This window comes from Mirounga leonina, unplaced genomic scaffold (genome assembly GCF_011800145.1).
Source record: "Mirounga leonina isolate KUSES-001 unplaced genomic scaffold, KU_Mleo_1.0 Mir_127, whole genome shotgun sequence".
In the NCBI taxonomy this organism is placed as follows: domain Eukaryota; kingdom Metazoa; phylum Chordata; class Mammalia; order Carnivora; family Phocidae; genus Mirounga; species Mirounga leonina.
Genome location: NW_023270316.1, coordinates 14,814,615 through 14,838,024, shown reverse-complemented (window position 1 = coordinate 14,838,024; position 23,410 = coordinate 14,814,615). Strand labels below are relative to the sequence as shown.

Below are 23,410 nucleotides of genomic sequence, written 5' to 3'. Positions count from 1 at the left end.
TTTGTTGTTGTTTTTAGGTGCTGAATGTGGAGTAAATGCAGATGTTGAGAAACATCTTGAATTGGGCAAGAAATTACTTGCAGCTGGACAGCTAGCTGATGCTTTATCTCAGTTTCATGCTGCAGTAGGTTTGTATCTTGGAACCAAAAACCCTCAGGGGCCATTCTAGTGAATTATAATTAACAGCTCCTTCTTTGGATAACATTTAAAATAAACATTATTTAATGTTTAAGGAAAACATTTAAAAATATTTACAGGATTCTGGGTGAAATAGATTAATAAAATAAATGCACAACACTTAAATGTGTATGTATCTAACACGAGAGAATTTTCCAGGTAACTTAAGACTTTCTACTGTAAGTACCAAGAATAATTCAAGGTAATTTTGACAGAAAGCTTTTCTCACTGTATTATATAGTTTTTTGCCCTCCTAGAAGATTTCACTGAAGACGGTTTAATTTTCTTGATGACTTGAGAACATTGGTATAATTATTTTACTTTGGGGCCTTTGGGGGATCCTGTTGTCCATTGCCTCTTCCGTGTTGGCCAAACTTCCTCCATCTCTTAGGCTGTTCTGTTGCTCACTTGTATTTGTCTGTAGTGTCAGCTGTCTTTGCACCTTTCAGTCTGTTGGGATTGAGAGAAACGAGATGGCCACAATAAATAGGTTCTAAGTGAGGGCTTAAAGGATTTTCTTACGAGTCACTGCGTACACTTTTGTGCTAGGACTTTTTGGCATTGACTTTTTGAATCCTTTTTTAAATTTATGCATTCTCACCTTTATTTGGGATGGTTAAGAGTGACAAGTTAACTGCGGGGTAATGAGGTGGGGTTTTTTTGTTTTTTGCATATTTTTAATAAGATACAGTTCTGCTCACCAGAAAAATTATCATCCTACTCTTAATAATTTACTTTGTAAACAGAACATGATTAGATTTTGGTTTGGCAATATTATTCTTCATGCTGTTTTGAAAACTCAGATTTTTATTACTGGTGTTATTAGCTCTCTGGAATAATAGGAAACCTAAATTTTAATCTTGGCTATGCCACTTGATAATCCTATGATTATTGGTCAAGTTGTGTAAGTAAATTTTGGCTTAAACAAGTGACCTGCATATTCCTAGCAGTTTTCACTGTGCTACCCAAAAAAGGATTTCTTTGTGAAGGTTAGGTGAAGAATAACGTATATAAAGATCTTTTTGAAAATAGGGTACAATAACACATGTAAGGTATGTGGAAATATAATTTTTATGTCTCTGAAAATTAAGACTTTTAAAAAACAGACTTGATGTGTTAATAGGATTTTCTTAACTATGTGAAGTTTCTATTAGGAAATTTTTTCATTTTGGCAATTAGCTCACCTTGGGAAGTGGTGGGTAATTGGCACAACAATTCACACAAGTTACTTTTCAGTAGAGACCATATACTATGTGACCATGTCATTACTGAGGCCACACTTTTCTGGTGATTTGAACTGTCTTCAGTGCTGCAGCATAGTAATGAAAAAAAGTTTCCATTATTGTCTTAGATAAAGCATGTCTTAAAAAAATACTGATTCTTCCCTAGTAGCGCAAGAATATTTGCAGAAACTTATACCTCCTACCTACTTTATAGTTTATTATTTGCTTTCTTTAATCTCACATTTAGCAGAAACATTAGGGCCGTGTAATATTGTTACAGTAGTTTAAAATGACTGCCTGTTTTTCTTTAGCTTCAGTGCCATACAAGAATTCTTGAGATGTCTCTTTCCCAAAATACCCAATAAAATGTTGTTGTAGTCGCTGAAAGACGTAAATTAGTAAAGCTAGAACATGGTAATTGATTTGTGGAATTCACTGAAGGTAGAAAGCGAAGCACTACTGTGTATTCAGAGCTCAGAACAGTGTCCTTCTGTCTGTCATGATTTGGCGGGTTGCAGCCATTCTCAGCATGGTGCCCATGTCATACTTTCTGAGGAGGACCTGTGTAGTTCGGGACATTCGTCATTTTAGTTTGTGTAAAACATTGATCATAGCCAACTTCAGAAAATAAAGTTTAAATTGGATATGACGACACTGTGTGAGAGATAGTAATGGGGGGGTGGTGTCACGGTCCGTTGACTCTCTTATGAGATGTGTATGTGTGTGTATCAGAAAAGAGCTTTAGAGCCTCCGTTTCAATGGTCTCCTTTACCCAACATCAGATTTTATAATGGCCCCACTGGCTGCTTCGGGCAGCGCAGTGAGTTAGTGAGCGCCTCTCCCCAGCAGTGAGCGCGTCCGGGCTCCTGCCTGGTAGACGGGCCAGGCGTGCGCTCCCCGCTGCGGCCCGAGGGGCTGTGCTGCGGTGGGGAAACGGCACTCGCGTCTTCATGCCTTGCTTTACGCGGACTGTATAAAGAGCTCGTTAAATGCTTACTCATTTATTATGCTTCCCAACTGCTCAGTTTTGTGATGTACTTATTTCTTTAACTTCTGTGATTAGAAACTGATGGTAGGGTTTGTAATAGAATTTGGCTAGCAGCCTTGTGAGTTATCAAGGGATTGTTTTTTTATTATAATGCTATAGTTGACATTATTTATGGTTGTGGCACCCTTCCATTTTCATTTTTGAAAAATTACTAGGTGCATTTTGAAAATTGGGCTTGGTATGTTTTATGATTACCTTTTTAACACAGTAAAAGGTTTATGTATTAAAACTCAGTAGCAGCACAAATGGTTTCTACAGTATGGTACAGATCTATCAGTGATTTGATATGAAGTTTTTTCGTATCTGGCAAATGAATATTTTTTGGCAGGAGTTTTAAAATTTGGAACCCATGGAAACATTCTTGATCTGTTGGAAACCGTGATTTAGGGAAGAATGTTGATTACCACTTTCCACTTAGTCTTCTGAAACAGTGGCACTTACCTCAGTCCTCAGTGTTACGAAGCAGTCAGACACAAGTTTTGTTTAGAGATCTCTCATTAGAGAAACTGCAGTGCAGTGTGAAAGATGCCCTCTTATTCCTGCAGCATGATCTTACGGAGGTAATGAATTCTAGGATCTGAAATCACTTTTTTGATAGACTTAACAGAATGTCTTAGCTCTCTATATCTGGCAGGAATGAATGTCTAAGGCGGTGGATTAAACGGTGGGCATTTCTGAAATGATGGGTTTCCCCATTTGCTTGGTAAGAAAATCAGCATCCCATTCACAATTTGCTAAATCAAAAAACAAAATCCATGTCTACATTTATTTGTCACTTAAACATATCATGATGCTTTCTTACCACATTTGTACCTCATTTGTGAAATGGGGATGGGCATTACTAGTCACATCTAGACAGAAGGAAACAAAGAGTATTTAGTAACTTTCCAGACGTCACATTCTAATTCAAAAGATTGTGAACTTCCTAGGGATAGGTAGAATCTTAGTATTATTGTTATTATCATTATTATTATTTGTATTGAAGTGTAATTAGCATACAGTGTTATATTAGTTTCAGTTGTACAACATTGATTTCACAGTTCTATACATGATCCAGTGCTCACCACAATAAGTGTAGTCATCTGTCACCATACAGTGTTATTACAATATTGTTGACTATATTCCCATGCTGTACATTTCATCTCTGACTTATTTATAAAATGACTAAGTTTGTGCCTCTTAATCCCCTTTATCTATTTTACCCATCTCTCCACACCACCCCCAGAACCACCAGTTCTCTGGATTTAAGAGTCTGTTTTTTTGCTTATCCTGTTTTTTAGATTCCACATATAAGTGAAGTCATATGGAGGGCGCCTGGCTGGCTCAGTTGGTAGAGCATGTGACTCTTGATCTTGGGGTTGTTAGTTCGCATTCCATGTTGGGTGTAAAGAGTACTTAAAGATAAAATCTTTAAAAATGAAATAGATGAAGTGGCGCCTGACTGGCTCAGTCAGTGGAGCATGCAACTCTTGATCTTGAGCCCCACATTGGGTGTAGAGATTACTTAAAAATAAAAAAAAAAAACTTAAAAAAAAATAAGTGAAATCATATGGTATTTGTCTTTTCTGACTTATTTCACTTAGTGTAATACCCTCTAGGTCTACCCATGTGTTGCAATGGCAAGCTCTCATTCTTTTTTATGGCTGAGTAATATTCCTCTGTGTGTGCACGTGTGTGTATCAGCCACCATCTTAAGGATATGCAGTATCCTATTTAGTCATTATTTTATTTATTTTTTATTTTTTAAAAGATTTTAATTATTTATTTGACAGAGAGAAACACAGCGAGAGAGGGAACACAAGCAGGGGGAGTGGGAGTGGGAGAGGGAGAAGCAGGCTTCCCGCCGAGCAGGGAGCCTGACGTGGGGCTCGATCCCAGGACCCTGGGATCATGACCTGAGCCAAAGGCAGACGCTTAACGACTGAGCCAGCCAGGCACCCCTTAGTCATTATTTTAATCTCTGGTAGGTACTCAGTAAAAGTTTGAATGAAGCGGTAGAGCTGGGTTAGCTGGGAGCAAGAATAAACACTTTTTGTATCTAGGCAAGGGTGGTGGTCTTTCTGCTTTCCACTGCCACTGTTTACATCATTTATAATTGGCTTTCTGATGTATTTTCTCCAGTTAGTAGTTGTGGGTTTTTTTATTATGGCTAATTTTCTTATATTTGAGTTGTTTGGTAGTTTGAGGATTAGGATGAACTCTCATGTTCACATTTTTTTTTTAAGATTTTATTCATTTATTTGAGAGAGAGAACACAAGCAGGAGGGAGGGCCAGAGGGAGAGGGGGAAGCAGACTCCTCGCTGAGCGGGGATCCTAGGTACCCTGAGATCATGACCTGAGCTGAAGGCAGACACTTAACTGACTGAGCCACCCAGGCGCCCCTTATGTTCAAATTTCTAATAAACTAGTATAACAATTTGAATGACCTGTTTTCAAGTGAAATCTAATATTTCTGTATGCAGACTTGTGAGTATTTTAAATAATGAACTGCATTGTGTATTGAATGGATAACAGGATAAGTGATTATTTTCAAGGTTATCGGATTTTGTATTATGAGACACTAAGCATGAATTTCTTAAACCAGCCCTTGTTCAGTTGCTGCTTCGTGCACAGTGATATGGGAATGGACATGAGTTCTAGGAACTTTTGGTCTTTTAAGATGAAGACACAGGGACAGCTATTTTGTTTGGCCATTCAGGTGACCCCATACAGCTAAGAACATTGATTCTTGATTCACACGTTGAGCCATTATCATTTGATTCCTCATTTTTGTAGGTTTATTGTTATAAATTGGGGTTCTAATTCCCACTTCATGTCTTAAAAAATACCTAAAAACTGAAGAATAAAGCAAATGAAAGTGAATGCTCCAGAATTATTTTATATAGACATTTTGAATATATGTGTAATCAAATACTTAATACAAAAGCTGTGTCATATATAATCCTCCTTGGAGGTTTTTCTGCATAGACTGAAATGGTCAGTTTTTTCCCAAAGTGAAGTCCAATGCAATTTTTAGTGAAAGTGCCTTCTTGATAAAATGCCCAATGTTAGCACTAAGCATTCTTCTTTTCTTGAAAGAACTAGATACAGAGTTCAAAATAAGCAACATCTGTGTTTGCAAATCCATTGCTAATTTCATGAGAGAATGATTTGAATATTCTGGTGAGGCGCATCTCTTTAAGAGCTATGTCCGTTCTCTCGAATCCCCGGAGTGGGGTGGCTGGCAGGGAAAAAGGGAGCCGTGTGACCAGTTGTTTGCTTTGCCTCCTGAATGGAAAGTACTCCAAATGGAAAACTTTCTCGGACCAGTTAGGTCGGAATCTATGAGCAGCTCCTCTTCCAAAAGCAAGTGACAGCGGAGTTTGCCAGACCCTCCGTGCCAGCTCGGGAGGGCTGCTGGGACCAGAGGGCAGGCGATGGAGCAGAGACCTCAGCCCTCGCCGTCTTTGGTCTCCTCTGACAAAAACCTCTTCTGGGCAGAACAGAGTGTGGCAACAAACCATTTGTTCCCCAGGTTTACAGACCTGGCTCTGGAAGGGAGCCACATTCATCCGGAGGCTGGGAAATGTTTTCCTTGGTCTGTGGCTGGGCTGATGTTGTTGTGCTTCCTTCTTGTCCACAGCAGGATGGCACTAGGGAAAGCAAACAAAATAGAAGCCTTTCTCGATGAGAAGGACCCAGGAATCGAGGCCCGAAGCAAGGGAGGAGCTTCTGGGGGAGGGTAGGGGTGAGGAGAGCCTGTGGGGAAGCTGGCTAGCTCCAGGGACCTGCCAAGTATTATTATTACAGTGTCCTACGGAAATGAGAGAAAGACCAAACAAGCTGTGTCCGTTCTGACTTCTTCTAGTCCCTTGCTTGTCCTAGGCAGGTCTCAGTGTTGGCCTTGATTGTGGTGATCAGGAATTTGTTTCCATTTCCTTTTATTTGAGTCCCTGTGGGCCAGGTGATAAGGGAGACAAAAGTGAATTTACTCAAGGAATTTATTTTCTCTAGCTTGAGGTGTATGTATAAGTAATGTCAGAGGGAGTGGTAAGTGTTATGGGCATAGTAAGAGAGGTATGCTGTATTACAGAATGCTGTGGAAATTTAGGGAATGGAAGGTATATTTTCACATGTGTAATCAAATAGGTCATTTAAGCTGTGTCTCAGAGATCGAGTAGGATTTGGACATATGAAGGTGACAGTGTGTGATGTAAACTCCAGGCCTTAAATCATGTAATTTCTAGTATTTATTTTTTGCTTAGTGTAAATAAGTCATGAAAGTACTCCATGTTCATTGTGACACATTTTGGAGTATGTATATACAGTATAAAGAAGAAAACCCGATCTGTCTGCCCAGGTAGCTGCTGTTGACCAATGGTGAATTTCCTTTTCCGTTCAGAGGCAGTCACTTAAGCGTCAGAAATCCTTAGGTATCAAATCATTCTTATGGCCAGACCCACATGTTTAATTCATTGCACATTCTAAGTTGAATATGAACTGAACCTAAAAATAATCTATATCATGTATGCTCTAAGTGTAGTTACTCTGTTTCTTACTTTTTCTTCAGGCTAATTACAGTCTTTTGTAGGAAATACCCTATATACAGCTGCTGACAGTGCTCCTTTTCCCTTGTCTTCCAAGCAAAATTGACCAGGAAAGAAATTTCAGTGATGCTTAGCTGTGATATATGGGTTGTTTTTGGTTTTTGTTTTAGATTTGAGAAAAAAAATTAAACTTTTTTTCTTGTTAAAATGCCCAGTTCTCTTGGTTTTTCAAAAATATAACTACAATAAAATATGTAGTACAATATAATGCGTATTTCAAAATGTACCATTTTGACATTTGTGAGTGTACGAAGTTGTGGCACTAAGTGCATTGATATTGTTGTACAGCCCGCACCCCCATCCGTCTCCAGAGCTTTTTCATCATCCCAAACTGAAACTCTGTACCCATCGAGCAGTTGTTCCCCATTTCTCTCTGTCTGCGTTTCTCTCCTTCCCTCTTTTTTCCTTTCTTTTTATAATAGCCATCTTAATGGATGTGAAGTGGTATCTTGGTGTGGTTTTGATTTGCATTTCCCTAATGATTAGTGATGGTAAACATCTTTTCGTGTGCTCTTGGCCATTTGTACACCTTCTTTCGTACGTTGTATAGCCTACTCTCTCCTCCTGGTCCACCTTTGCCCAGCAGTACTTCAGGTAGTTTAATGCCACTAACAACTGCTCAAAACCAGGATTTTCAATGATTATATACTATCCTGCCATACAGATTCCCATTTGTCATGTTTTTCAAATGATAAGACCTTCAGGGGTAGAACTTTCGGAGAGTTTTAGTTGTAAATCTTACAATGATGGAACATCTGTGTGCATAAATAAATGTTTATTTGTTTAAGACACATGGCTGGATTTGGTCAAGAACATACATGTTTCAGAATTGCTTTCTAGAAGGCCTGTTTGGCAGCACGAGGTTTGCTTCTAATTGTAGGCACTGCGCAGAGTGGAATTAGCTCAAAACCTAATGTATCCATCTGTTTTCCTTCTTTCAAATGTTGTTAACTCAGTTAGTCCTCTCATTTCCATTCTCCTCCTTTGTCCTAAGATTTGTACCTTTATTTCTTCACTGCCATTTTAGTTGGAATTTGTGAGGGAGCAGAGATTGCACTTTTTTTTTAAAATTTTTTTTTTAAGATTTTATTTGCGACAGAGAGAATGAGAGACAGAGAGCATGAGAGGGAGGAGGGTCAGAGGGAGAAGCAGACTCCCTGCTGAGCAGGGAGCCCGATGTGGACTCGATCCTGGGACTCCAGGATCATGACCTGAGCTGAAGGCAGTCGCTTAACCAACTGAGCCACCCAGGAGCCCTGGACTTTTTTTTTTTTTTTTAAAGATTTTATTTATTTGAGAGAGAGAGAGCGCGAGTGAGCATGAGCCGGGGGAGGGGCAGAGGGAGAGGGAGCCTGATGCGGGGCTCAGTCCCAGGACCCTGGGATCATGACCTGAGCCGAAGGCATACGCTTAACCAGCTGAGCCACCCAGTTGCCCCGAGATTGCATATTTACTATGTCAGTTTAATTGGAAGTCTATAATTTTCTAAAGTCCTGTGAATAAGGCATAGTCACATTCTCAATCAGTCTTTTACTTAAGGAAATTTTGGCAAAGACAAAGACTGAATTGCATACTTATAGAAGTTATGAGTTGAATATAGTTAATATTTTAACCCAGAGGTTGGCAGACTTTTTCTTTAAAGGGCCAGATAGTGAATTCTTTTCAGATAATGAATATTTAAGCTTTGTAGCCATATAGTCTCTGTGTGCATATTTTTTTATTTTTATTTTTTGGCAACTCTTTAAAAATATAAAAGTATTTTTTTTTTTTTTAAGAATTTATTTATTTGATATAGAGAGAGAGGGAACACAAACGGGGAGCAGCAGAGGGAGAGGGAGAAGCAGACTCCCCACTGAGCAGGGAGCCTGATATGGGTAAGACTGATGAATCACAGACCTGTACCCCTGAAACAAATAATACATTAGGTCACGAGCCCTAGGATCATGACCTGAGTTGAAGGCAGACGCTTAACTGACGGAATCAGCCAGGCGTCCCAGTCCTGTTCTGGCTTTATTTGCAGTGATCTTGCTACTCAACATGATGCATTATTGATGAAGAAATTCTTTTTTTTTTTTTTTAAGACTTTATTTTAGAGAGAGAGCACTCAAGCAGGTGCAAGAGAAAGAGCAAGCGGGAGGAAGGGCAGAGAGGGAGGGAGGGAGGGAGAAGGGAGAGAATCTCAGGCAGACTCTGTGCTGAGCCCAGAGCCCTATATGGGGCTCAATCCCACAACCCTGAGATCATGACCTGAGCCGAAACCAGGCGTTAGATGCTTAACCGACTGAGCCACACAGGTGCCCCTCCTTAATACCTTTCTTAAGAGAATTGCAAACTCAAGTACTGTTCAGGTTATTTGGGTTTTGAATAAATTACCAAGAGCCAATACTTACTATTTTAATTTTCAGATGGTGACCCAGATAACTATATTGCTTACTATCGGAGAGCTACTGTCTTTTTAGCTATGGGCAAATCAAAAGCAGCACTTCCTGATTTAACTAAAGTGATTGAATTGAAGATGGATTTCACTGCGGTAAGTGCATCTAAACTTTCTTTAAAGGAGAACTTATGGGAATTTGGAAGAGGTAATTTGTCTTTTAAGGTGAGGACCAGCCTGCTAGGCATAGCTGGAGGACAGAGAAAGCAGCTGTGGTGTAGAGGACTGGGCAATAAGAAAAACTCACAGTTTCTGCAATCAAAGGTCTGTGTGAAAAGAGGAACAGTGGGTGCAGCTTGGCAGTGGTGTTAGCTTTGTGGTTTAGAAAGACCTCTTAATCTCAGGAAACAAACAGAGGGTTGCTGGAGTGGAGGGGGGTGGGAGGGATGGGGTGGCTGGGGGATGGACATTGGGAAGGGTATGTGCTATGGTGAGCACTGTGAATTGTGTAAGACTGATGAATCACAGACCTGTACCCCTGAAACAAATAATACATTATATGTTAAAAAAAGAAGATAGTAGGAAGGGAAAAATAAAGGGGGGGAATCGGAGAGGGAGACGAACCATGAGACTATGGACTCTGAGAAACAAACTTGAGGATTCTAGAGGGCTCTAGGATGGGTTAGCCCGGTGTTGGGTATTAAAGAGGGCACGTATTGAATGGAGCACTGGGTGTTATACGCAAACAATGGATCATGGAACAGTACATCAAAAACTAATGAAGCAATGTATGGTGATTAACATAACATAATAAAATTTAAAAAAAGCTGTTGAATTAAAAGGCTGTCAGGTGACTGATAATAGTTCCAATTAAGGCTGTAGCAGGAGGAATAAAGAAAAGGAGATAGGTCAGTTAAGCAGTGGTTTGTGGTGAGGACACAGTCGTGAATTAGACTGATCCTCCCCTGCACCCAACACAGAGGCTTCAGAAATGGAGGAATTGATAGTCTAGTGGGATATCCTGATGACTGGGAGGTCAGCATAATGGCTTAAAATAATAGGATAGGTTAGATGGTTTCAAAATTAATTTGGTGACTCATTTATTGTTTATATCTTGCCATATTCCAAAAAGGACTAGGGATAACTGATTAGGTGTGGGTGAATGTTTGGTTTGAAATATTGTTTTAGGATGGAATTCCCAAATGTCAAAGTTTTTTCTGTTACTTTACCTAGCTAAGCACAACCTTTCACAAAGGTTAAGTAGTTCATTTTCCTAGTATTATAGTAGCTATTAGGTAGTTGAAGTGGCTTTCATCTTGCTTTTTATGTGTGTTGATGCACTTAACAGAGGATTAGGGACATTTTTATGTATTGTAAAAGTAATATATACGTTTTAGTGGACTATCAATGTATTTTCTGTCTTATGGTCACGTTGGTCATCAGAGAGTTGGTATCCTTAGAAGAGCAAAGGGTTGTGCAAGCATCACCACTGTCTAGTTCCAGAACACTTTCGTCACCCCCAAAAGAAATCTAGTACCTATTAGCAGCCCCTCCCCATTTATGCCCTGGCCTTTGGCAACCACGTATCCTTCTGTCTGTATGGATTTACTTATGTGGACATTTCATATAAATGAAATTATACAGTGTGTGGCCTTTTGTGTCTGATCTTTTTCACTATGCATATTGTTTTCAGGGTCCATCCATGTTGTAGCCTGTGTCAACACTTCATTCCTTTTTATGGTTAGATAATATTCCACTGTATGGATAGATCACATTTGCTTACTGATTTATTAGTTGGTGGGAGTTTGGGTTGTTGCCACTTTTTAGCTATTGCTATGAATATTACATGTACAAGATTTTGTATGGACACCTATTTTCAATTTTGGGGGATATAGCACAAAAAGTATTTTTAAGAAAGCATACTTTAATAAAAGTAATACACATTCAATGGTTCCAGGAATTGTTCTCAAGAGTGCCTTTGTCAAGTGGACATTGGAAAAATAAATATTTCATTAATGCTTTATTAGTGCATTTGGTTTTATTCTTTGTGCTTAAAGAAAATTTGGAAATGCATGGTACTCGGAACACCTTTTCTTTTTTCTAGGCAAGATTACAGAGAGGTCACTTATTACTCAAACAAGGAAAACTTGATGAAGCAGAAGATGATTTTAAAAAAGTGGTAAGTTCAGTTTGTATTTGGTTTTATGAAGATGTTGAACATCTTTATGAAGACGAGTGAATATATGGGACTTTTTATAGTAAGACATTTAGCAATAACTTTATAGCTAAAAGGGAAAATCATCTGATTTGTGTATATAAAAATCACAGTTTCTGAATTAATACATAGTGACTGACATGAGGGAATCACTTTATTTTTTTTTTTATTTTTTTTTAAAAGATTTTATTTATTTATTTGCCAGAGAGAGAGATAGCAAGAGCAGGAACACAAGCAGGGGGAGTGGGAGAGGGAGAAGCAGGCTCCCCACCAAGCAGGGAGCCCGATGCGGGACTCGATCCCAGGACCCTGGGATCATGACCTGAGCCAAAGGCAGACACTTAATGACTGAGCCACCCAGGTGCCCGGGAATCACTTTAATAGTTGGAAGATAAAATATGTGGAAAGAGTATATAATTTTTTTTTAAAGATTTTATTTATTTGAGAGAGAGAGAGAGAGCATGAGAGAGGAGAGGGTCAGAGGGAGAAGCAGACTCCCACTGAGCAGGGAGCCCAACATGAGGCTCGATCCCAGGACCCTGGGATCATGACCTGAGCCGAAGGCAGTCACTTAACCAACTGAGCCACTCAGGCACTCAATAATACGTAATTTTAATTCAGTTTATATAGCTCACATGTTCTGCTTTGTTTTCCATGAGAATCTAGAGATGTCAGCTGAACTATTCTAAAAGTGCTTGGGAAACCCTTCATTTGATTTGAAAGGAATAATGAGACATTCTTAAAACGGAATTTTGTAATTTCCCATATGGCTATTTTACAGTGTGTAAAGTGTTTTGGATTTGTTGGGGGATGGTACAGATTACATGTAATTGAAAAACGATTTGGAGAGAGAGCCAAAGTCTTCATTCCCTCATGAAGCTTATTTTAAGACCTGCATTTTTATTCTGTCTGGATTTGTTTTTGGAGTGGTCTAGAAAGAGCATATATACAGTGGGCCTTTGAACAAAATGGGTTTGAACTGCATGGGTCCACTTATATGTGGACTGTTTAAGTAGTGTAAATGTATTTTTTATTCCTTATGATTTTTTAAATAAAATTTTCTTTTCTCTAGTGTACTTATTATAAGAATACAGTATATAATACATATAACATTTGAAATATATGTTAATTGACTTTGTTATTGATAAGGCTTCTGGTAAACAGTAGGCTACTAGTAGTTAAGTGTTGGAGGAGTCAAGTTGTATGTGGATTTGACTGTAGGGGGTGGGTGGTGCCGTGCCCCTAATAACCCTAAGGGTCAACTGTATAAACCTCATTGTTCATTATTTGCATTTTTGTACTTTATAAAAATGCTCAGTTATGAGATGATAACCACTATGAATATAAAACTGAAATTTCTACTATTTTCATAACCTTTGTCACAATGCTCAGTCATATGCAGAGAAATCCAAAAAACTAAATTAGACTTAATTGTATTAAAATCTAATCAGTAGCTGTCTCATGGTCTCAGTAAAACTGGATGTTCCTTTATGTTTGTCTACTTTTCCTTACTATTTGGGAAGATGCTTGAGAGCAGGCTGAAGGACAGGTGATGGGGAGGCCATGGTGTTGGGGTCACCTTTCCCCAGCCCAGTTCTTGTACATAGCAAGTGTTGTGAGAAATTTGTTGAATGGATGGATGAATGATAAAGCATAAGAATGGGTTTCCTTCTTTTTAACAGATGGTTAAATCTATTACTTAGAACTTTTTTCCAATCACAACATTAGAGTAGCCTTTTAGAAATAACACAATTTAGAATAAAGCTTTAGCAAAAATTAATCCTTACTGGGCAATGGATGTATCTTTTTGGAGAAGTGAGTTCTTGGAACTCTGGGTATGTCTTGATTAATGTCTTTTCTGTGATTGATATTAAAACCTCTCGGAAACAAGAAGGGGGACTTTCATGAGACTTTACACTTTTAGATTGTTTTCTGACAGTCATACTTCCGCTAGTGTGTTTTTTTTTTTTAAAGATTTTATTTATTTATTTGACAGAGAGAGAGATAGTGAGAGCAGGAACACAAGCAGGGGGAGTGGGAGAGGGAGAAGCAGGCTTCCCGCGGAGCAGGGAGCCCGATGCGGGGCTCGATCCCAGGACCCTGGGATCATGACCTGAGCCGAAGGCAGACGCTTAATGACTGAGCCACCCAGGCGCCCACCGCTAGTGTGTTCTTAAAACCACCCCCTGCTCAGTATGTTAACTGCAGTGTAAAGAAAAAGGGTACTGAATTAAACACACACAAAGAAGTGAACACTACTACTAAAACTGAGGAAAACTGAATAGACAGGTAAATTGTATCAATGTCAATATCCTGGTTGTAATATCGTACTACAGGTTTACAAGACATTATCACTGAGGAAAAGTGGGTATTGGGTAAAGGGTACACAGGATCTCTCTGTATCATTAATTACAACTGTATGTGAATCTACAATTATCTCAATAAAAATTTCAACTAAAAATAAAAAATCATTCAGTACAGCTGCACATTCTCATGGAAGAATCCCGTAATAATAATAGCAAGGGTGGTTTTTTGTGTGTGTTTTTTTTTTAAAGATTTTATTTATTTATTTGACAGAGAGAGAGATAGCGAGAGCAGGAAGGATCCCTCCTGTTGCCTCTTTATAACCACACCCACTTCCCTCACATACTATTCCGGCCCCTCATCCATAACTTTGGACAACCACTAGTTTGTGATTCATTTCTTAAATTTTGACATTTCAAAAATGTTGCATACATGGACTTAAAACATTATATAAACTTTTGGCATTGACTTTTTTACTCAGTAGAATTCCCTTAAGATTCATCCAGATTGTTGCATGTATATCACTTTGCTTGTTTAATTGCTAAGTATTCCATGGTATGTGTATGTCACCTTTTATCCATTCATCAGTGGATGGACCTTTGGGTTGTTTCTACTTTTTCACTATTATCAATAAAACTGCAGGGCGCCTGGGTGGCTCAGTCGTTTAGTGTCTGCCTTCGGCTGAAGTCATGATCCCTGGGTCCTGGGATCGAGCCTTGCATCAAACTCCCTGCTCAGCAGGGAGCCTGCTTCTCCCTCTCTCACTCCCCCTGCTTATGTTCCCTCTCTCACTGTGTCTGTCTCTGTCAAATAAATAAATAAAATCTTAAAAAAAAAACCACCAAAAAACTGCTATGAACATTCTTTTTTTTTTGCTATGAACATTCTTGTACAGGTTTTAGTGTGAACAGAAGTTTTCATTTTCCTGGGATAAATGCCTAGAAGTACAATTTCTGGGTTGTATCATAATTGCCTGTTTAGTTTTAGAATGAACCACCAAATTGCTTTTTAGAATGACTGTGCCATTTTATGTTCCTCTGCATCCTTGCCAGTATGTGGTTTTGTCACTTTTTTATTTTAGCCATTCGGAGAAGTTTGTAGTGACAGCTGATTGTTTTTTTAATTTGTATTTCCCTAATGTTTAATGATCTATTCTTGTGCTTATTTGTCATCCTTTTTGGTGTAAAGCTGGTTCATGTCTTTTGCCCATGTTCTAATTGGATTGTTTGCTTTTTTACTATTGTGTTTTGGAAGTTTTCTATGTATTTTAAATACTTTATCACATGTGTGGTCTGCAAATGTGCTTGCCCACACCATGGCTTGTCTTGTCCTCTTCACAGGGTTTGTGAGAGAGCGAATGTTTTTAATTTTGCTGATGTCCAATTTATCGGTTTTCTGTTTTCTCCTATGTATAGTGTTTTTTGGTGTCCTGTCTAAGAACTATTCACCAATCCCTAGGTCCCAAAGTTTTTCTCCTGTGTTTTTTAAATTAAATTAAATTTTTGAGAGAGAGAGAACATGTGTGCAAATGGCAGGGGAGGGCAGAGGGAAAGTGAGAGAGAGAAAGAGAATCCCTAGCCCGGGTGGCTCAGTTGGTTAAGCATCTGCCTTCGGCTTGGGTCATGATCCCAGGATGGGATTGAGCCCCATGTCAGGCTCCCTGCTCAGCCGGAAGCCTGCTTCTCCCTCTCCTCCCTGCTTGCACTCTCTCTCTTGCTATCTCTGTCTCTCTCAAATAAATAAAATATTAAAAAAAATATTATGGTATTATCATAAAATAGATGATTTCTGGGTCTGGTTTGAAAAGATAAATTTTGTGTTATGACTGTATTTTATCTTTACCAATCAAAGAATTCTTATACTTTAATTTTTAGAGATTTGTGATTACAGATGATATATAATAACTTGTTTGCTTTATATGTTTTTACTTAAATGGGCTTTTTGTGGTATTAAGGGCATTTACCAGTCTATTAGAGGTAGCAAAGATTTATTCTTACTAATAAAGTGCTATATATACAACCAGGTAAGTATACTCAGCTACATTTTACATAATGGAACAGAAGTTTGAATATACTTAATCTCTTTTTGGGCTACAGTGAGGATCTTGTTCTTTGTTGTATGTACAGGTTACTCTGCTGCTGGAGGGTCTCCTGTAAATAAGCATCACCTCAGGTCCATACCAGCTATCGTGATCCTAAACAGTATCTTACATGGTTTAGTTTGTCTTTGAGCTATCACTGACTCCTGCTGTCCCCAGTGCATTTGGTCACTTGTTAGTTCAGTGAACACTGAGTGCATATTATTTGCAAGGCAGGGTGGTAGATGTTGGAGAGTTGCTGATGAAGAAAACTAGTCTCTGCCTTGGAAAGATTTTACTAGGGTAAAAAATAATCAGGCAAATATGATACCATATAACTAAAGTGTGGTGATTGAGCCCTACAGGAACAGACAGAATGGTCCCCTAACTTGACTGGGATTTGGGAGTCTGGTCAAGAAGGGCTTTCTTAAAGGAGGGGATGTACTGGAAATCTGAATGTTAAGAAGGTGAATGAATCTGTGTTAGCAAAGTGGCTGGGAGGCCCATCCTGGCAGGAAGTGAGCATCCTTGTCATTTAAGAAAACGATGCCTCGGGTATGATGAGAGCAGGAGCTGAGAAAACTGGACAGGGAAGCAGTGATCTGATTGCAAAGAGGACATATGTAGGCCCAGGAGCTGGGTTTTTTGGTTTCTGTTTTGTTTTTATAGTCATGGAGGCTTTATGCTGGGAATCAGGGTTTTCTTCCATAAAATCCAGGCTACTCCGGAGAATGGGTTGGAAGAAGACATGAGTGAAAGCAGTCTGATAGTGAAGCTGTTACAGTAAGTAATCCAAGTACGACTTTATGGAGGCCAAAGATTAGACTAGCGTAGGTGGGGATTGAGAGAAATAGGTAGACATTTAGGAGATTGGATCCAGAGAGATACAATGAATGGGGTAAGGGAGAAGGAAGAATTAGGTATGATGCCCAGGTTTCTGGATTGTTCAGATTGGTTACATGTCCATGAGATAGGAGCCCAGAGAGAAATTATGTAGGGGAGAAGGATGGGTAGAGAAAATACAACTCTCTTCTTTCTTTCTTTTTTTTTTTTTTAGAGAGAGAGAGAGAGAGACTGTGTGTGTGTAGAGCAGCAGAGAGAGAGGGAGAGAGAGAATCTTAAGCAGGCTCCATGCCCCGTGCAGACCCTGAACCAGGGCTCGACTCACAACCCTGAGATCATGACATGTGCTGAAATCAAGAGGGATGCTTAACCAACTGAGCCACCCAGGCGCCCCTAAAGTTTAATTTCAGTTAGTTAACATACAGTGCTAAATTAGTTTCACGTGTACAATATAGTAATTCAGAACTTCCATACATCACTCTGTGTTCATCACCCCAAGTGCAGAAGCTTTTTATTTTGATGTAGTTCCAATAGTTTATTTTTGATTTTATTTCCCTTGCCTCAGGAGGCATATCTAGAAAGTGACTTTGAGCCACAGAATCCCCCTGTGTGTAAAAGGGGGATAATCCAAAATGTCCTTTAGGTTTTTTGGTTTAGCTTAGAATAGGGCCTGAAGTACAGAAAGCGCTTAGTAAATGTTTTCTCCTGTCATGATTGATCTTCATCATTGCTATCATCCAAAGCAAGACTTCTGGCAAGTTATATAATCATTCAATTTCTTTATCTAAAATTAGAGGTCGTACAACCTAGCTCATAGGTTAAATGAGTTAGTATTAAATGAAAAAGAAAAATAGGCATTAATTTTAGGCATTAAGACATATATCCTGTTCTTCAGCAGTTTACCCTTTAGTTGGAAGAAATAAGCCCTAAATATGTGAAAAGTTAATAGCACAGAGATATTTATAAAAAGTGACATATAAGCTTGTCAAGATAACAAGATAAGATTAAGAATGATACATGAGGGGCGCCTGGGTGGCTCAGTTGTTAAGCGTCTGCCTTCGGCTTGGATCAGGATCCCAGGGCCCTGGGATCAAGCCCCACATCGGGCTCCCTGCTCCGCAGGAAGCCTCCTGCTCCCTCTCCCACTCCCCCTGCTTGTGTTCCCTCTCTCGCTGTCTCTCTCTCTGTCAAATAAATAAAATCTTTTTATAAAATTAATAAGTGGTATTTTTTACATTTTTGCAAATCTCTTTAATGTCTGGCTTACTTGAAGACAGGTTCCCAGATCTGATTTATATTTTGGTTGAAGTATTACTGAAGAAAATGTGGCTCACACATTTAAGTGGTTGGAAAAGGAAGAATATTTTAATAATCGTTTTATGTAGTTGTGGATATTCTTTGATGTTATACCAAACTCCAGTAGTTATTGTTGGTTAGTTGCAGTGTGGACTCTGAAATCTTATGAGTGAACTTTTAGTACCCTGTCATAATGAAATCCATTAGTTTATCCTGCACTTTGAATGCGTTGTCTTTTATCCATATATACTTTTGTCCCCACAGACCTCTGAAAGGGTATTAAGGGTTCCCGAGGGTCCCTGGATCACACTCCAGTTGCTGCTATAGGGTATATACCCAAGAGGATAGTTGCTGCTTTGAAAGTTATGGGCATTTTTAACCTGGCCAGACAGTTAGGCACTGTCCTGTTAAGTGGTTATCCAGACGTCTATTCCCACCAGTGGCGTAGGAGGGTTCCATGTGCCCCATATCTTCCACAACACTTGGTATGAACAGGGTAATTTTCGCTGGCTTGGTTGGTATAAGAAATGCAACTTGATGTCTTTTGTGTCTGTTTCTATTAGATTCTGTTTATCCAACTGTTTCTTTTCTTCAGTCCACCCTTCTCTTCCCTCCTGCAGCTGATTTAGATTTTTCTTCCTTATTCTGTTCTTTCTATACTGTTATACATACTGTGTCTTTTTCTCTTAGTCATCACTCAGGAATTTCAACATGCATGCTTAATAAGGTTTACAGGTAATCACTAGCTTCCTCTAGAAAATTACAAGTACCTTAAAACACTAACTCAGTCACCCACCCCTTGACTTGCATACAATTGCTTTTCAAAAGTTGGGTCTTACTTTTTTTTTTTATTGACATTCAAATTAGTTGGTATTATTTTTGTATAGTTCCCTTAACAAAGATTGCAGAAAGAATTTGTGAAGGCAAATTTTAGAAGTCACTGGGGAATGTTCCAGTATACCTCAAATATTACATATTTTTCTATGTTATCAATTAGTATCAAATGAAAAATGTAAATTTGTGCTACTTACCTCTTAAAACCATAATTAAATTTAATAGAATTGGAAAGATTAATTTCTTGAGCAACAAGTGGTTTGGTGAATGTATTTTATGCCAAAATCTAATTTTATTTTGACCTTGAGTCAAATTTTTTTTTTTAAAGATTTTATTTATTTATTTGACAGAGAGAGACACAGTGAGAGAGGAAACATAAGCAGGGAGAGTGGGAGAGGGAGAAGCAGGCGCCCCGCGGAGCAGGGAGCCCGATGCGGGGCTCGATCCCAGGACCCGGGGATCATGACCTGAGCTGAAGGCAGATGCTTAAAGACTGAGCCACCCAGGCGCCCCAACCTTGAGTCAAATTAAGCTCTTATTATTCTGAGACTTTTTTTTTCTTAAGATTTTATTTATTTGAGAGAGAGAGTGCATGGGGTAGAGAGGGGTGGAGGAGAGCAGAGGGAGAGGGACAAGCAGACTCTGTCTGCACTGAGCACAGAGCCCGAGGTGGGGCTCGATCTCACGACCCTGAGAGCACAGCTGAGCCAAAACCATTAGAGTCAGATGCTCAACCGGCTGAGCCACCCAGGTGCTATTCTGGGACTTTAATTATGCAAACTTTCATAGAGGGCACCCAGTCTAAGTTGGCTGATATGTAATGCAATGGGAGGGAAATAAATTGAATAGCCATTTAAAGTATTGCATTCTGTCCTCATTGTCAATTTATATACTATAGAAAGTTCAAAAAAGGAGCTTGGAATTTTTATTAGCATTTTTTGGAGTACTTGCTATGTGTTGCATGAAGTATCTTTTTAATTTCTCAGTGACTATTCCTCAGGGTGTAAGCATTATTGATGTAGGAAATGTTGGGGTTCAGAGCCAATGGCCAAGAAAGAATTCTTGAGACATCTTGGTCCAAAAAAGGTGGTTATTATTTATTTATTTATTTTTAAAAGATTTTATTTATTTATTTGAGACAGAGAGAATGAGAGACAGAGAGCATGGGAGGGAGGAGGGTCAGAGGGAGAAGCAGACTCCCTGCCAAGCAGGGAGCCCGATGTGGGACTCGATCCCGGGACTCCAGGATCATGACCTGAGCCGAAGGCAGTCGCTTAACCAACTGAGTCACCCAGGCGCCCTAAAAGGTGGTTATTATTAAAGCATGGCTATAGGATCCATGGGCAGAAAGCTGCACTGGGGTTCTGATTATATACTTTGAGGTTGGGAGGGGGTTAGGGACAGTATTTTGGAAACAAGGTTTCCAAGGTATTTTGGAAACAAGGTTTCCAGGACCTTGAGGGGGCTTGCCATTGTTAGGAAAAGGTCATTTATTACTGTCTAGTAAAATCTTAGTCATGAGACTCTTCAGATATGTATCAGTGGGCCATATACTTGGAGGATGATTGCTAACATGTATCTTGGCAGGGAGTGGGGTTCAGGTAGAGATAAAGGAAGTTTCCAAAGGAATTTTTTTTTTTTTTTTAAGATTTTATTTATTTATTTGAGAGAGAGAACACATGAGAGGGGATAGGGTCAGAGGACGAAGCAGACTCCCTGCCGAGCAGGGAGCCCGATGCGGGACTCGATCCAGGGACTCCAGGATCATGACCTGAGCCGAAGGCAGTCGCTTAACCAACTGAGCCACCCAGGCGCCCTCCAAAGGAATTTTTATATGTTAAAGTAGACTCACAGGATCCTGGGCGTTGGGCTAAGATTGCCTTTTGCCCTTAGCAAAGTATCAACATCGAGGTACTTGAGTTCCTGGAGCAAAGTCACTCTGCTTGTTTCAAGGACTTGTCAATGGGCTATAAATAGTAAGGAAATTTAATTTTTTCTTTTGCCTTTGTTTCCCACATCATTATTATCCCCCCCCCCCTTTTTGGTGAAGATAATGTAAATAATATACAGATAATAAGTGATAAAATCAAGGTTTGGGCTTAGGTGTTTTTTTTTTCCGCCATTTAGACTTTATTTTAAAACATTAATAACACAAAATCTGTTTGGCAATATTCACAATCTAGCCACTGAAAAATAGTAAAATACTATATTATCTATTGCTGCTAAACAGATTACTCAAAGTTAGCAGCTTAAAGCAACACACGGCTCATGGGGTCAGGAATCTGGGCGGGTTGAGCTGGGTGCTCTGCTTCGGAGTCTCTCCTAGGCCACAGTCAAGGTGTCAGGTAAGCTTGCAGTATTACCTGAAGATTTGGCTGGTGAAAGAACTGCTTCCAAACTCATTTCACTGTAGGCAGGATTTAATTCCTCTTAAGCTGTTAGTTAGACTTGAGGCCTCTTTTTCTGAGTGTCGGCTATCGCTTCCCTTGGTTCTTTCTTTTGTGGGCCTCTCCATAAAGCATCTCACAGCATGGTGGCTTGCTTCATCCGGGTGAGCAGGTGAGAAGACAAGAGACTGCCAGCAAGAGAGAATGAGTGCTAGTCAGATGGAAGTCACATTGTTTTGTACCTAACTAAGGAAGTGACATCCTGTCATCTCTCTCATATTCTGTCTGTTAAAGGGAGTTACCAGCTCCATTCTATACTCTAGGGGAGGGGATCACACAAAGGTATGAATTCCAGGCGGTGGGGGTCTTTTGGGGCCATCTTAGAAGTCTGCCCACTACAATTATCGGCCCATTGTTTTCATTTGAAGTCCCAGAAATAGGGGTGTATTTAGATTAGAGGGCGGCTCATCCCTTTTAACAAACCCCCATCCCATAGCTATTACGGGTTTTGTTTTTTTTTTTTAAGATTTTATTTATTTATTCATGAGAGACACACAGAGAGAGAGAGAGAAGCAGAGGGAGAAGCAGGCTTCCCGCCAAGCAGGGAGCCCGATGCGGGACTCGATCCCAGGACCCTGGGATCATGACCTGAGCCGAAGGCAGACGCTTAACCATCTGAGCCACCCAGGCGCCCGCTATTACGGGTTTTTATCCAGAAGCTCAGTGATCACAGTAAATGATAAGAAATAAGAAATAAATTAATGTCATGGGTAGAGGTTTGTCTGAGAGGGTCAGAAATATGAAACACTGAAGAAGAGAAGGGTTATGAAGAAACAGAAAAAAAGAGGAAGGGAAATGCTAGCAGGGTCCAGTCTCCACATGTACATATCCTAGGAGGAGTCCCCCACCTGCAGTAAGAGTGAAAATGTTCATCTCCCTTAACTTACTTTGAAACTTCTCAGGGTTATAAGTCCTTAGTTTGTTTTTCAGACTCCTTTCTTACCTCCTTGCAAGAATCCCCTCCTTCTCTCCTAGCTCCCTCTATCCTCAAAGAGGTCCAGAGGACCTGACCTCACTCCCTCTTTCCCATTCCCATTGTCTGAGCACTGAGTGAGGTTGAGCCCTCCATCCTCAACCTCAAGCTTTAGGGCTTTCCCTGCTCTCACCTTCCAACAAGGAAAATCGTGTGGTAGAGATCAGACTCTAAAGTTTGAGGGAAAAAAGGATGCAAATCCCATCCAGAAGAGGCAGTCTCTAAAACAGTCTAATGTATTCTGTTCAAAAAGGAGCAGTAATGTACATATAGGAAACAAGTTAATCAATAAATTACCTTTACCTAGAGCAAAGGACATACACATTTGTCTTTTTTCCGACGTGGTCTGCCAGAAGTGTTCGAGACCATCCTGATGATGACAGAACAGTCGTAGGTTTGCATGCCATGGCTTACAGCAACTCCCTTCACCTGGGGAATTCAGTCATGCAGGGACAGTCCTCCTCAGAGCAAGCTGAGGTTGTTAATTCCTAGTTACCTATGAATACTTGGAGCCCTATCCATTCTGTCAAAAGCCAGTGGTTTAAACAGACAAAACAATACCTGAAGTATCCAAAAAACAAAATGGAGAAATATAGAGCTTCTACTCAGAAATAGAATTCTTGAGGTTTCTCATCTGGAGTGTTCTCTACTACCAGGTAGCTAGTGGTGGGGGTGTTTTTTAGCTAAAAGGGGGAGCAGTGTGATTGGTCAGTTGAAGGAGAGACATTTCTAGAAACAATCTACCAATGGCTGTACCTCACCCCAAATGGGAACCTATCAACTACAATTTCCATCTTTAGTAAGAATATTTGATTTCAGGAATTATTACACATAAACTATAATCGCCAGGAAAAAAGTCCCCCTTTGCCCAAGTCAGAGCTTTTTAATGTAGGCACCCAATTTTTCTAAGCCATGAAGCTTAAGATTTTCCATTTGGAGGAAGAAATTGTTAAGAGTCGCTGTGCCTGAGGCCGGTCTGGCAGTAGGAATGAACTATAAACAGACACAAGGG

At 39.7% G+C, this 23,410-nt stretch overlaps 1 protein-coding gene across 3 annotated transcripts in view; it reads left to right on the top strand.

Annotated features, from left to right (window-relative positions):
• DNAJC3 (DnaJ heat shock protein family (Hsp40) member C3) overlaps positions 1 to 23,410 on the top strand; it is a 91,840-nt gene that overhangs the window by 39,659 nt on the left and 28,771 nt on the right. For 2 of the 3 annotated variants that reach the window (XM_035003173.1, XM_035003171.1), the window contains exons 2-4: positions 18 to 128; positions 9,441 to 9,565; positions 11,514 to 11,588. In XM_035003173.1, the coding sequence (XP_034859064.1) occupies positions 9,497 to 9,565; positions 11,514 to 11,588 (144 nt within the window). In that variant the 5' untranslated portion in view covers positions 18 to 128; positions 9,441 to 9,496. The remainder of the gene's footprint in view (positions 1 to 17; positions 129 to 9,440; positions 9,566 to 11,513; positions 11,589 to 23,410) is intronic. The other variant, XM_035003172.1, reaches the window with a different exon arrangement.